Source organism: Oryctolagus cuniculus, chromosome 3 (assembly GCF_964237555.1).
Source record: "Oryctolagus cuniculus chromosome 3, mOryCun1.1, whole genome shotgun sequence".
NCBI classification, from domain to species: Eukaryota; Metazoa; Chordata; class Mammalia; order Lagomorpha; family Leporidae; genus Oryctolagus; species Oryctolagus cuniculus.
Genome location: NC_091434.1, coordinates 70,727,488 through 70,743,283, shown reverse-complemented (window position 1 = coordinate 70,743,283; position 15,796 = coordinate 70,727,488). Strand labels below are relative to the sequence as shown.

General features: G+C 44.9%; 1 protein-coding gene across 16 annotated transcripts in view; it reads left to right on the top strand.

Annotated features, from left to right (window-relative positions):
• MYO3B (myosin IIIB) overlaps positions 1 to 15,796 on the top strand; it is a 478,997-nt gene that overhangs the window by 201,000 nt on the left and 262,201 nt on the right. For 14 of the 16 annotated variants that reach the window (XM_070070710.1, XM_070070712.1, XM_070070711.1 and 11 more), the window contains 5 exons: positions 62 to 166; positions 2,264 to 2,347; positions 3,760 to 3,962; positions 8,044 to 8,142; positions 8,492 to 8,606. In XM_070070710.1, coding sequence (XP_069926811.1) covers positions 62 to 166; positions 2,264 to 2,347; positions 3,760 to 3,962; positions 8,044 to 8,142; positions 8,492 to 8,606 — 606 coding nt within the window. Of the gene's footprint in view, positions 1 to 61; positions 167 to 2,263; positions 2,348 to 3,759; positions 3,963 to 8,043; positions 8,143 to 8,491; positions 8,607 to 15,796 lie in introns of those variants that run through there. The other 2 variants (XM_070070716.1, XR_011387262.1) reach the window with 2 other exon arrangements.

Here is a 15,796-nt window from a genome sequence, read left to right as displayed (position 1 = left end):
ACAACAGACAGTCCAGGGGAGCATTGGGAGTTCTCTTCAAAGTGGTTATATTTTTCTTCAGTTTTCCAGGCTTTATCATGGGGTGAAACGTGCCTCAAATCCCCCCCACATATTTGCATCAGCCGACGCTGCTTACCAGTGCATGGTTACTTTCAGCAAAGACCAGGTAAGGACTCCCCTTCCTCTCCTAACAAGGCCCACAGTAAGACAGATTGTGTCTTCCTCTTCAGCCTGTAAGTCTTTCTGAAACCCTCACATTCGCTTGCTGATGCTGAACTAAGGAAATGGGTAATGAACCTGCAATACTGATAAAGCCCTAGGAGCGCCAGAATGCAAAAACCCTTTCCAGGAAATGAACAACATTCACATCAAGACCATGCGTCTCCTTTGATAAAATGTAATAAAGCTATTTCAAATATGAATATAATGAGAACAGAGAGCAAGTACAACCTGATTACATGGCAAAAATTGTAATGAAAACAGGATGTAGGAGCTGGCACTTGGTGCCGCTTGATACACCTACATCCCATAATAGGGAACCTGGGTTTGAGTCCTGGCTCCACTCTCCATTCTAGCTTCCTGCTAATGTGCACCCTCAGAGATAGTAGATGATAACCCAAGTGGCTGTGTCCCTGCCACTCATGTAGGAAACCTGGATTGAGTTCCCAGCTCCCAGTTTTGTCCTAATCCAGTCCTAGTTGTTGTGGGCATTTCGGAGTGAACCAGCACAGGATAGATCTCTGTCTGTATCTGTCTCTCTCTGCCTCTCAAATATATAACATTTCAGTTTCTGAAATTACTAGAAAACCAGAATAGAAGGCATAATTGAAATTCCTGGGCCAGCGCCGTGGCTCACTGGGCTAATCCTCCGCCTGCGGCGCTGGCACACCGGGTTCTAGTCCCGGTCGGGGTGCCGGATTCTGTCCTGGTTGCCCCTCTTCCAGGCCAGCTCTCTGCTGAGGCCCAGGAGTGCAGTGGAGGATGGCCCAAGTGCTAGGGCCCTGCACCCCATGGGAGACCAGGATAAGCACCTGGCTCCTGCCTTCGGATCAGCGCGGTGCGCTGACAGCAGGGCGCCGGCCGAGGCGGCCATTGGAGGGTGAACCAACGGAAGGAAGACCTTTCTCTCTTTCTCTCTCTCACTGTCTACTCTGCCTGTCAAAAAAAAAAAAAAAAAAAAAAAAAAAAAAAAAAAAAAGAAAAGAAATTCCTTCCCATTAAGGTCTCTGAGTTTTCTGATCTTTTTTATATGAAATTGTACATGGGTGCACTGTGTACCCCACCATATAATTGCTGAGATATTATGAAGTATTGGGTAAGACCGAATAAAATTTAAACTCAATATAAGTTAACCATACACTTTCCTCATACATTTTCCATCTTGTCATGTGTTTGGTTCCTCTAATGAGTAGCCCCCATCAGGAAGCTGTCTAGGGGTCCCACTTCAAACCGCCTTGTTAGCTGTAGCCTCCAGTTGTGGTTGAATGGGACTCCTTGGGAATTCCAGAAGATCCTCCCATTCCTCCCATCATTCAGGATATTCTCAGGTCTTCAGGGCTCTGTGCCATGAACCAGAGATAATGACTAAATATGTAATTTGTATTATTCCACACCCCCTAATTTTCTCTTTCCATAAGGTATGCCTAGAGATGAATGATAAAACAATCAACAATATGAGTACCATTAAGAAATAGCCAAGAGATGTGAGCAGGTCACAAAAAAGAAAATACAATTGACCTGAAGCCTTTGGAAAGATGCCCAACCTCACTCATAATACAAAAAATGCAAGGGGGTATCATTCTTTCTTATCAGACTGACCAAAACCCAGAGTGCTCTGTTGGTGATGCTATAGGGGAGCAGGCACATTTTTGTATTGGTACAGTCCTCAGGAAATCATATGGTAGGATCTACCAAATCTACAAATGTATCCCCATCCCTAGAAATTTATTCTGCAGATGATCCTGCATGTAGATAGAATGGCCTGTGTGGAGGGTCATTCATCGCAATACTGTTTATAATAAAAGAGAAAAACCTCTGGTAGGAGGTTGGTTAAGGAGATGCTGTCACATCTATGCAACTCAAGCACAAGCAGCTGCACCAAAGCCTGATGCAGCTCTCCCCGAATAGGAGAGGAAAGACCCCGCCGAGAAATGGCTCAGTGAAATATGAAGGTGTATAACAGATGTTTCTGTGAAAACCGCAGCTGAACACATGCATCATTTCTGTGCTGTTCTCCACTTGCCACTCTCTTTTTCTTTGTCAGTGTATCGTCATCAGTGGAGAAAGTGGCTCTGGGAAGACAGAAAGCGCCCACCTGATTGTTCAGCACTTGACTTTCTTGGGAAAGGTATTGCCTGACCTACTTTATGGAGGGGTGGCTAGAAGTTCCTGCATAGAGAGTAGCTGTGTATTTTGTAAATGATGTGTGCTGCTTTTTATTAGCGGTCATATAAAAACATTCCATCTTTCTTAGGTTTGCCTCCTGGTAGTGAGGCCTCTTAGGATGGCAGTACGCCATCCTTCTTCCACGTGGGGAGGAAAATAATGCCAGCATGGGTTTGCTAGATTATCGGCAATTAACTTTTTGTGTTTGCAATGTAATAGAGACATTTAGCCATTAAGTATTAAAAGTGGTTAAATACTAGGACAGGATGAGAGACAGCCACGATGGTGATTAAAGGGATGGGAAATAAAAGGTTGAGGGAAACGGGAAAGGAATGGAAATTAGCAAGAGTTGAGGGCCATGAACGTTTTCAGCAAGGTGAGACGGACGTTGAATGAATGACTTCAGACATATACTGGTGGTTAGTTATACTAAGATATAGTGTGCTATGTGATTAAGAAAGAATTTAAGGAATATTAAATTATCTTTTTTTAAGTTTTAGTCAGTTTTTTAAAATTCAATGTAGTTCATAGATAAAATTTTAAGAATGGCATGATATCCCCTTCTTCCCTCCCTCCCGCCTTCTCTTGCTCTTCCTCCCACCTGCTTCCCTCTCCCTTTCTTTCTTTTCTGTTTTAGTTTTTGAAATAACATATTTTAAATTTACATTATAGTAAAAAGGCTTTATGCTTTGCCAAATAAGTTTAACAAGTGAAAAGCAAAAAGACCCATTTTAGTGGGAATATAGACAATGGCTATCAACAATATCAACAATAAATGAATGGAAAAATGACCATTCCACCCAGATACAGTAAATTTTAAAGTAATCACAGATCATTAAAACTATAGTGGTATAACATTTTTAACCATTGGTTTGACAAAGGTATAAAGACCAAGTTTCACAAAACTCTGTTTGCAACAATACTGAATACACACAGATATTTCTTTCTTTCTTTTTTTTTTTTAATTTTTTTTCTTCTTCTTTTTTTTTGATCTTGGCTCTCACATATAAGGGAGAACATGCAGTCTTTAACTTTCTGTGTAAGGAATATTTTATAGATAGAATTTATTGAATATTATAACGAGTAAGAAAAGTTATAAGATCTCTATTTAAAATTCTTCCTAAAGTATTTAGGTCTTTAATATGTCAATGATTTTAAATGAAGTGCAGCTAGATTTCAAAACTGCTGTCCCAGTCTAGACTAAGCCAATTCATTTGCACTTGTGTTGTTGCTCATCTGAGAAGGAGGCTGATGGTTGGTGCTCATTCCCCCAAGTGGAGCTCTTCATACAGGACAGTGTGCACTTTGGTGGGCAAAGGAGGGGTGCTGGAGTTGTAGTTCTGGTGGCTCCCTTGACTGTTCTGTTTACCGTAGGCCAACAACCAGACCTTGAGAGAGAAGATTCTGCAGGTGAACCCCCTGGTGGAAGCCTTTGGGAACGCGTGCACTGTCATCAATGACAACTCCAGCCGTTTTGGCAAATATCTGGAAATGATGTTTACACCAACCGGAGTCGTGATGGGGGCAAGGATCTCTGAATATCTCCTTGAAAAATCCAGAGTTATAAAACAGGCAGCGTAGGTGCCCCAATTTATTATTCTGGTTTTGCTCTGCAGTATAAACTGGGATGCAGTATAAACTAGGAATTCTAATGGTTCCATTTCCACCCCTGTTCTTAGGATTCCTGTAACCTTCAAGAGTAAGGAATTACTTAAGCACAGGATACTAAGGGGGAGGGTACATAAAGTTGGAGTGGAGTGTTTTAGCGATAGGTATGCCTGCAGTTGTATCAGATACAATTTAACAGCATTGCAGACGCTTGGAAAAATCACTAGTTAGTTCTTTTAGAATTAAACTTATCGAAGTAAAAGCACTGGGAATATTCTACACATTAGTATTTAACCTGGGTTGAAAGACAGATAAAATAACAATTATTCTGTTTTAAGAAGAATAGTATATGGGGCTGGCATTGTGGCACAGAGGGTTAAAGCCCTGGCCTGAAGTGCAGGCATCCCATATGGGCGCCGGTTCTAGTCCCAGCTGTTCCTCTTCTGATCCAGCTCTCTGCTATGGCCTGGGAAAGCAGTAGAAGATGGCCCAAGTCCTTGAGCCCCTGGACCCATGTGGGAGACCTGGAAGGAGCTCCTGGCTCCTGGCTTCAGATTGGCGCAGCTCCGGCCGTTGCGGCCATCTGGGGAGTGAACCAGCAGATGGAAGACCTCTTTCTCTGTCTCTACCTCTCTCTGTAACTCTGTCTTTCAAATAAATAAAATCTTAAAAAAAAAAAAAAAGAAGAGTAGTATAGTAATAGTAATCAGTAGCATGAACTTGGCACTGGTTCAGATGCCCTCTCTGACATTTTCTGTGTGCCCTGGAGCACGTTACTAATCCTCTCTGTGCCTCAGCTATGAAATGGAGGTGCTACTAGTACCCACCTCATGGGTTGTTGTGAGGATTGATGAGTTAATTTATACAAAATGATTTAAAGGAAGACTTGGCCTGGTACATGCTATCAGAGTGTTAGTCCCTCATCCTTATATTACTCATGTTATTGTAGGATAGCGGAGTCCCTTGGGAGCAGGGCTGCATGCACGGGTACCCACGCCCTGTTGAATGCCTGCTCTGTGCCGATGCGGAGCTCTCTGCTGGATTGCAGGAGTAAACAGAATAGGCAGGAGCCCTGTCCTCACAGAGCCGGGAGTGTGTGGGTGGTAAGGACGGGACGGGAGGATCACAGGCAGTCAACAAATAAACTTCATTGTGATGAGTCCAGGAAGCCATGTAAGGTACCATGATGGGGAAACAGGAGGGAAGAGGGGAACACCCCCAGTACAGGAGAAGGAGAGGCTCTGGGGGTCACTAGAGCTGGCCATGCGGTGGGCACAGGAGCAGAGAGACAGAGAGTGGCAAAGATGGAACTGGGACCCTGTCATGCAGGACGTTGCCTTGTGAAATGACAGCAGTAGGGTCAGTGGGCCCAAGAGGGAGATGCAGGAGCAATTGGCTTGAGGCTGTTAGGCTGTAGCCCAAGTCCTCATGGCTCCGACTGTGGGCCTGGACTCAGGTGGCAGCAGTGAGATGCAGAGAAGCTGGCGAGTCTGAAGGATACCGCGCAAGTAGATTGCACAGGTCTTGTCCTTGGTTAAGACCCGAAGCAAGTTCCTCCTCTGTGCACTTGCTGCATCCTCACCCACTGGGCACTACCATGAACTCTAACAAGGAACAGAAAGAGCGAGAGGTATTAAAGCTTCCCTGTGGCTTCCTGATTGAATTTTCTGAGTTGTGAAGTGTAACATGAGGAGGCGCCTCCTCCTGGCTGCACTGTTCACCTTGCCGTGTGGCTCACTGGCATACATACCCTCATACCTTGCTTTCCTCCTATGCAAGAGGGGCACAGTGATGCCAACCTCACACGGCTGTCATGAGAGCAAGAGAAGACTGGGCCAGGGTTTATAGTGCCTTTGTGATTCTGCCCTGTTTGGAGCATGCTCGTGGAGTCCCCCTTCTTGGCCCCCTTGTAGCTGGGTGTGGTCATACAGCCTGTGTAAGCAAATGGGCATTTAATGGTAATCCTTCACAGCCAGGTCAGTGTCAGATGGTGGCTGCTGCCTCTGCACAGCCTGCCAGTGACTCCAGTGAGCACAGCCCCACTGCCTACCCACCGTGGACAGGTGCTGTAGGCAAGACGTCTGCCCTTGCTGAGTTCAGCCACTAAGATCTGGGCACATTTGTGATCGCAACAAAACCTTGCCATTCCTTGAGATAAAAGTGTGAAAATCACAGAGAATTTGTGCTGGGGGCAGGTAAACGTTAGTGGGAAAAGCTTGGGAGAGTTGAGAACCAGAGGTATTTGCTGCAGAACTTCAGGAAGGCGGGACTACGGCAGGTGGGGGGTGGCGGGTGGCAGTCAAAGCCAGCACATTCCACAGAGGTGAAAGAACAGTGATCTTCAGCCCAGACATTCCCCCTCCTGCCTCAGCATCACTGGCTGCTCATCTTAGAAACCTGGGAGCCAGCGCCCGTTCCTCGCCATCCGCCCTCAGTCTTTCAGGATGGTCTTCTGGTTCCTCCACAGTGTGCATCTCAGCCTACTCTTGCTCTCCATATCCTATGGCCAGAGAGAACATTTCTCAACCCATCTATTCCTGTCACACTAACATGTGCCCCAGCTCCAGCTTCAGACACTTCAAAGAATTCTCATTGCTTTATGAACAAACCCTCAGTCTGGCCTACCAAGGCCTTGTGGGGGCTGCCATGCCCGCCTGCCCCCTTCTCACTGGCCGTCTTCTGGTCCTGTGTGGGTACGAGTACTGTGCTCAGTCTCCGTGCTGTCTCTCTGGACTGCTTTTCTCTTTCTCTCTGTAGCTCCTTCCAGCTCCATCTTTCTCTTGTGTGGATTCCTTGGTGAGTCCTTCCTTGACTTAGCACAAATACCCCTCATCCCTCAATAGTGTTCTTCATCTCAGCCCCTGGCTTGTTTTTCAAAGCCCTCATCATAAGTTTCCTTCAACTCCACCCCTAGAAGGGATTCTCCAACAACCTCAGCCCAGTGTCCGAGGCACTGGGCACAGTGCTTGCCATGATTGGCACCCAATACATGTGGCAGTTGAATAGTAACCTTTTAGCTATGTTTATATATCCCATAATATCCTGTAGTATACTCTGAATATACACAGTAAAACATGTTAAAAATAAAAAAGTTTTTAAAATAACCGATTTCTGAGCTGAGTGGACCAGTGAGTGAGGAATGGAAAGGAGTGGCATCTAGAACACGGAGCAGGGGTGAGAACGCACCTGCAGAGCTTTGACAGGAGGAACAGCCCAAGGAAGAGGAGGAGACTCAGAAAAGAGTAGGGGCCATGTCCCCAGGAGGGGCACAGGGAGAAGGAAGATCCCTTTCCTTCCGCAGAGGCAGGTTGGCCAAGGAGAGGGTTTGCCAGAATGCAGGGGTATCAAGAGAAGGGACTGTCTGCCTCCAGAGGAATGATGGGAGTCTGGAGCAATGCCTTTCACACATCTGTGCTGAGGGACGGTTATTGAAAAGCGCCGGTCTGTTGTAACTAACACCTTGATGAAAAAGCAATGACAGTAGATTAGAAACTGTCCACACTCTCAGATGTGTTGGCCATATCACTTGCCATTCAGTGTTTGAGCATGTCCCTTCCGTCCCTTCTGCCAACCAGGGAGCGTGCCCGTCTCAGTTCTGGAACCAACTCCACTCCCTCCCCTGCTGCATGTGGCAGGCCCCTTCCAGTGCTGGCTGCAGTTGAGCAGGGGACTTGTCAGATCTCTCAAACCTAGGCCTTCACTCTCTCTGAAGCAACAGAGCTTTCTTCTAGAAGGCCCATGGCACAGATACGTGCATGTGGGGCCTGGAATAACCCGGGTCCTGCTTGAAAATGTTCATCTGTAAAATTCCCTTCAGCTCATAGTTAAGCTAAGTGCGCTTAGTAACGGAGCGGAGCGTGTGATAATTACCATGCGCATCCTATCACCATTACTACTCTACAATGGGGATGTAGCACATTTTATTGCCTGAAAATGCAAATTTGCTATGGAATAACATTTTGCACAAAAAGAAAATGTTGTAAATTAGTTGGGGTGGAGAAGCCCAGGGTATGTTGTAAATAAAAATCTTTCCCCCCTTTCTTTTCTCAGAGGAGAGAAAAATTTTCACATATTTTACTATATTTATGCTGGTCTTTATCACCAAAAGAAGCTTTCTGAGTTCAGGCTTCCTGAGGAAAAACCTCCCAGGTAAGTGTCGGGGATTTTCATTGTTAATTTTTAATGAATGTACCATTAGCAAGTGACAAATTCACAAGTAATTGGAGCTGTTTTCCTTACTAGAAACTCATGGCCCATTTAACTGAAACACCCAGGATGAGGTGGCAGGTGCTACATCTCCCCATTTGCATTTTCTATAAGCTTCAAAAGCTCAGTTATAGCCATTTTACTTAGCTAGGTATCTTCATTCTCCCAAGGTCTCAGACTGTAAAGGAAAAGCCATTGCGAAGAAGGAACTTGCCAAGGGGCAGCCCTGGCATTTGAGGTGCCATTTTCCAAGTCAGCACTCATGGTTTTTGGTGATGTCCACTTCCTTTAGGTACATCGCTGATGAAACTGGAAGTGTGGTGCATGACATCACTTCCAAGGAGTCTTACCGAAGACAATTTGAAGCAATTCAGCATTGCTTCAGGATTATAGGGTTCACTGACAAGGTAAGTGATCATTAAGAGAGAAAGAAAAAAGTACTAAGAATGAGAAGAGTGGAGATGTGGATGTTTGAACTTGGGGCAGCACGCTTGCTATGAGGTCTTCCTACTCAAATCATGGTCCAAGGACAGGAAACATGGCCGCCACCTGAGAGCTTATCAGAAATGCAGACTCTCAGGCCTACCTACAAGTGACTGAATCAGATCTGCCTTTGACAAGATGCCCAGGTGAGCATAAGGTGGGAGAAGCATTGTTGTAAGGACCACGTGCCTATGAATTGTTGTCATTGTCGTCCACTGACCATGGCTAGAGTAACAAGCACCTAAACAATACTGCCCTTTTAGAGTTGGTCCTTCCAACCATTAAAGTGAGTTGTGAAGAGGAGTATGGGAAGATGTAGGTTCCACTCAAGCCACAGGAATTTATGAATGCAAGTAGCCCTTTGTGCTCCTTGACAAATTAATTAAAACCCTTCCACTTTCTTGTAGTCACTTCCTTCTCCACGGGACACAGTTGCACATTATTCACAATAGCTCTAAGTACTGTACTACTCTTATCATACTAGATACAGGCTGTCTCTATTAAATATATGCAGGGATGACAGACTATTTATAACCCTAGGCTCAAATATTATTCTGTGATACATTATGTCATAGTGTCTGGGCTTCATATGCCATCAATTTTGCAAAATATATAGCTGCTTTAGCTTTTCCAACAAAAGAGGTAAATGACTAGGAGGTGGTTGAGAGTGTTAAATCTTCTGGGATTAGATTACGGAATATTCTGGTTACCCTGGGACAGCCACTCGGATAAAGGATGACTTCTGTAATCCAATGCGTTTGGCTAGCTCTTCTCTTCCCAGCACAGTTGATGTTAGTCATAATCATACCTTTCCTTTTTCTTGCCAGCTGTTAATTTTCTCTGCCAGCCTCCTACAGACTTTAAACTGACAAGACAGTGGAAAATCCCAAAGGTCAGATAAAAATAGAAATAGTTTTCCCTTGGCTCCTTAGAGAAGAGCAATGGCTCCTTGGAGGAGAGCAATTAAATAGGCTCCAGCATAAAGGTCCTGGATGGTTATTACCTTACAGAGCTGATTTGTATCAAAGGAAGAATCAAAAGGTGGTAGAGATGGCAGCAAAGCCACTGAAAGTCACATAGGTCACATCAAAGTGTCCAGGAACCTTAGGGGTCATGCCATAGGATTAATAATATTTTACTTTCAATGAAAACAAAGATGGTTCTAGATTAACTGGAAAAAAAATTGGTCTTAGCCCTACAGGAAGTTATATAGTAGTATTGTCTAATAATAGAAATGTACTGCTAATCATAAAACAGATGCTATCTGCTTTAAGACAACAAAATTTTAAAACAGAAGAAATCCAGTGTGTCAAGTGTGTGTCCTTAAAGTGAGCCATCTCTAACCCCTGTTGGGGAGAATACAATAGAAATACAGCAGGATGGAAGAGTATATGAATGAATGTGAGAACAAGCCTAAAAGCTGGTGAACCTTCTCAAGGCTGTGCCCGACTGTTAAATGAAGAACCAGAATGCAGTGGTATGCATATGTGCATGTCTTCACCATGTCCCCACATCCATTCGTAGTGAAAGTAAACCAACTTTTGTCAATTAGCAACTTTGGAAATGGAAGGAAAAGGTTGGATCTCATCTCTCTGGCTCCAAATGTTGTGGTTATCTAAGGAATCTTCAGAAAGTTCATGGAAATGTATATTCTGAAAAAGCTTGCATGGATTTCAACTTTTTGTTTCAAAATAAACTTATTTTTTAATCCCATTTTCCACCAACTTTTTGAAGTCCTCTCATGTCTCTGAAGATAACCTGTTTTGCTGAATTAACTGAGTTGTCTTTCTGTTTGCAGACAAAAAGTAGCATGTCGGACTTTAGACATTAGTTGAATGTAGTCAGGCAGTAGATGCCAAGTAACTGATAGAACAGACCTTTCTTGTAAGTTTTTCTGGCAGATTTTTCTAGACACAGCTTCAGCGTACTGGCCAATTCAATCAAAATTATGTTTCCTGTCTTTTCTTGTTTTAAATTTATTTGACAGGTAGAGTTATAGACAGTGAGAGAGAGAGAGAGAGAGAGAGAGAGAGATAGAAAGGTCTTCCTTCCATTAGTTCACCTCCCAAATGGCCGCTACAGCCGGCGCTGCACCTATCTGTACCTGGAAGAGCCAGGTGCTTCTTCCTGGTCTCCCAGGGCCTGGGTACAGGGGCCCAAGCACTTGGGCCATGCTCCACTGCCTTCCTGGGCCACAGTAGAGAGCTGGACTGGAAGAGAGCAACCGGGACTAGAATCTGGCACCCATATGGGATGCCGGTGCCTCAGGTGGAGGATTAGCCAAGTGAGCCCCGGCCCCGGCCCCGGCCCCATCCTGTCTTTTCTTATAATGTCACTGGTTCCCTGAAGGAATCCCTTTGGTTTCTCCCAAATCCTTACAGCAACATTATGAGTGGCAAATCTTAGTATGGACTCAGGAGGATGGATTTTAATTCTGGGACACCAGCCAAAAGTGTCTGAAAGAACACTTGACCCTGTGTTTATTGTAGAGAAACATCCCAGGAGGAAGGAGTCTCCCACTAATGATAGGGCTCCTTGTGGAAATTGGGGGAGTTAACCTTAAACCTATTGTGAACATAAGTTTTTTGATTCCTGTTTCTGGAGCCAAACCACATTGTTTGTTTACCATTATGCTTGTCTTGCTGATGTAGCGATGATCATAACATTCAATAATTTGAGTTTTGGATGGTTTCTATTTAATACTACATGAAAGTTTATGTGACAGCCAAGACTGGACATTCCTTGCAGATCCCTGGATGCAGAGTTTAGAGAGGAACCTTTGAGGTCAGGGTGCAGAGTCTTCCCCTTCTTCACAATAGATTATGAATAGTGAAGGGAGATTGAATGTAACCTGGGGGCCCTTGAGAATTTCCAGTATCCAAATGGCAGACTATGTGAAGCCACTGACTTTTTTTAAAGATTCATTTTATTTTATTTGAAAGGCAGAGTTACAGAGAGGCAGGGAGAGGGAGAGGGAGGGAGAGAGAAAAGAGAGAAGAGAGAGAAGAGAGAGAGAGAGAGAAAGAGAAAGTCTTCCATCTGCTGGTTTACCCCTGAAATGGCCTCCATGGCCGGAACTGTATCTATCTGGAGCCAGGAGCCAGGAGCCAGGAGCTTCTTCCAGGTCTCCCACACAGGTGCAGGGGCCCAAGGACTTGGGCCATCTTCTACTGCTTTCCCAGGCAAAAGAGGGAGCTGGATCAGAAGTGGAGTAGCCAGTACTCAAACCGGTGCTGTATGGGATGCCAGCACTGTAGGTGGTGGCTTTATCCACTAGGCCACAGCGCCAGCTCCACCATTGACTTTTAAGATGCCAAATACTATGAACCTTTGCGAAAAGAAACTGGGTATGGGTGTTGGGACAGAGCCTATAGGTGAAGGCCTTTTATCTTGTCCTAATGGAGTATTTAGGGTAGAACTGGTGACAACCTAAAGAGACTTAGAGAAAAGAAAAAAAGGTGACATGAGCCTGGGTAGGGAAGTAAATTCCTAGGGAGGTGGAGGGGAGACAGCGACCTGGGAGCCAGGCCAGGGTGATTTCCTTAGATCTGCAGTAGCTGACAGAGAAAACCAAGCTGCTGCCTGGCTTTCACCTTGGCCCCAGCCCCATCTCTGTAGGGCACGCCGACATCATGAGAAAAGGAGAACAGAAGCAGAGAGCATACATTCCTGCAGTGGGGCGTTGATGGAGACACTGAGCCAAGACCATGGAGTTACAGTTATCATGATGAGATTTCTTACTGGGGGAAGGCAGTTCCATTTATCACCTAGGAAGCTGGAAAGTGGAGGGGAATAAAAGGGGAGAGCAGCATGGTGAGAAAAAGGCAGAGAGTATGGGAGAGGCTCCACAGCTGGAGATGAGGGAAGAACAAATGGGCAAGGGGAGGAAGCCCTCCAGGCTGTTGGTGGAGAGAAATTGGATCAAGAAGTTTTGGAGATGAAAGAGTATCCCATGGGTGGACACAAAACTGATTCAACTCTACCGTGACTGTTTAGGTGAGGTTTTGACCTGAACACAGAGATGGAGTCGGCTCCTCGGTTAGAAAAGAAGAACTGATTAACCCTGAGTAGGGCTAAAGGAGTCAGGTGGGGAGAAGACCCCAGAAATAAAGCCTAGGGAAGCACCCAAAGCTAGTAACTCCCTAGTAAGGGGAGCATACCCCCTGCCTCGTCATCTCACTGAACCAAGGTAGGAGGCCCTTCCCACCATGAGCTTTTGTGACTCACAGTGCTCATACCTGTAAGTCTTCACTCAAGGTCATGGGCAGTTTTCCACTTTAAATGACTGCCTGGCATCACGTTGAAGAGGATATTGCCAGAGAAGCAGTGGGGCAAGATGCTGGTCTCGAGGGTATGCCCTCTGACAGCTGTTTCCTTTGGGAATTATCCCACTGGGAATTATCCCAGTGCTGCAATGCCTGGAAGCCTTCATTTGGGAGGTTTTGTTTCTTGTAATGTAATGTGTGAGGAATGTGTGTACGTGTTTTAATTAGAGGAAATACTTGTTTTTTTTTTTCCTAAGAGTACTGAGTGTGTTAGATAACCTCTTGAGATAACCGGATATAGAAATCGCAGCTGTAGAGCTCACTGCTAGGGAGCCCGTTGGACCCTGTGGAATCTGTCTCTGGGGCAGGTGCTGATGCATTCAGCGAGACTCTCCCTGTATTGATCAAGGTAATGAGACGCTGTCATGTTAAATCCAGGCGAGTCCCGGAGAACCCACTTGGTAGCTGTTCTCCTTAGCCACTTTTAAGTTGTGTGATTAAACAGTGATTCTTGAAGTTAGAAACATGACATGTTGCCTTTGATTTAGAAGTTGGGAGAACAATATTTATCTACGGTAGAAGCCAGCTTAAAATCATCATTTGTCTTTGTAGCATTATCGGGTATCCAGCAGATGTCACTATTACAGTCTGTGTTCAGTTCTTTGGCTTTACTGAGAAATGTTTACAGGAAGGCTCAGTTTGGGGGACAATGTCTTATCAATGGTCTAATGACAGTTACTATTAGTTGCTGCTATGTACAGTACTAAATCAAGTACTGTACTGTACAATACTGCCAGAATATTTTTTGTAGGAATGCTTTTCTCTATGAGTATGAAATATAGAAATTTCCTGGTTATTTATTTCATTGTTTCATATGTGGAAAATCTGAGGATTTTTTTAAGATTTATTTTATTTATATGAAAGGCAGAGTGACAGAAAAAGAAGAGAGAAAGAAAGAGAGAGAACAAGTATGAGTTTCTTCTACCTCCTGGTTCACTCCCCAAATGTCTGCAACAGCCATGGATGGCAGGGCCCCAAGTATCTGGGTCACCTTCTACTGCCTCCCAGGTTCAATAGCAGGGAATTGGATCAGAAGCAGAGTATCCAGGACTCAAACTGACATTCCAGCAGGGGATACTGGTGTTATAAGCAGTGGCTTAACTTACTGTGCCACTACGCTGGCCCTGAAAATCTGAATTTTTAAATAAATAAATATACTTTATTTTCATACCATTATTGTTACTTATGTATTCAATCTTCAGTATAAAAATAGGACTTAGGGGCTGGCGCTGAGGTGTAGCAGGTAAAGCTGCTGTTTGCAGTGCTGGCATCCCATATGGGCGCTGGTTCAAGTCCCGGCTACTCCACTTCCGATCCAGCTCTCTGCTATGGCCTGGGAAAGCAGTAAAAGATGACCCAAGTCCTTGGGCCCCTGCACCTTTGTGGGAGATCCAGAGGAAGCTCCTGGTTCCTGGCTTCGGATTGGCGCAGCTCCTGCCATTATGACCAATCGGGGAGTGAACCAGTGGATGGAAGACTCTCTCTCTCTCTCTCTCTCTCTGCCTCTCCTTCTCACTCTCTGTAACTCTGACTTTCAAGTAAATAAATAAATCTTAAAAGAAAAATAGGACTTAAAGTCATGTGAACTGCTTTCATTCATGTTTCTGAATAAACCAATATGTTGGATTTTTCCCTGTGACAACAGCTAATTCCCTGGGTATCCTATAGCTCAATTGCATTCTACTTTTTATGATTTTTATTTATTTATTTACTTATTTGAAATGCAGAGCTACAAAGGAGCAGAGACGGGATGGGGGGGGGGGGAGGGAGGGAGAGAGAGAGGTCTTCTATCTGCTGGCTCACTCCCTAAATGGCTGCAATGGCCTGAGCCGAGCCGATCCAAAGCCAGTAGCCAGGAGCTTCTTCTAGGTCTCCCATGTGGGTGCAGGGGTCCAAGGATTTGGGCCATCTTCTACTACTTTCCTAGGCCATAGCGGAGAGCTGGATCAGAAGTGGAGCAGCCAGGACTTGAACCGGTGTCCATATGGGATGCTAGCACTGTAGGCGGCAGCTTTACCTGCTACACCACAGGACTGGCCCCCAGCTGCCTTCTGACACTATCTACCTGAAGTTAGTGTCAAATCCCACAGGACTCCCCCTCCCCCCTTTCAGACACCAGTCATAAGTCCCAGGCCTCCTATACTTCTCACTGACTAGCTCTCTACTAGGGGCTCCCATGACCCCTCCTTGGGTTTGATAATTTGCTAGAATGGCTCATAGAATTCAGGAAAATACTTGATTTTCTGATGTCTGGTTTCCTAGAAATACCTCATTGGAAAAAATGCACAGGGCAAGGCATGTTGGAAAGGGCTCAGAACTTCCATGCTTTCTGGGCACACCACCCTCCCAGCATCCCAGAACACATAATACAAAGGTTACACTCCTTGTGCAGAATCTGACGACTAACTCAGGCTCCAGCCCCCTGCCCCTTCTAGAGGTTAGCAGGGTGGAAAGTGAGAGTTCCAATCTTCTAATCATGTAGTTGGTTCCTTTGGCAACCAACCTCCATCCTGAATCCACCTAGAGGCCCACCAAGAGTCACCTTCTTAGCATAAACTCACATGTGGTTGAAAAGGACTTGTTGCACCTAAAAAAGACTCCTGTCACCCATGTCACAGAGACAGTTACAAGGGCTTAAAAGCTCCAGGGACAGGGACAAAGACCCAATTTATATTTCTTATTATATCACAGATAAATTCTTGTGACTCTTTCAAAATATTCTCTGATTTTGTTCATAACAATACTCCATCATTTAAGTTCAAAATGATCTGATGAGTCATCAGTAAATG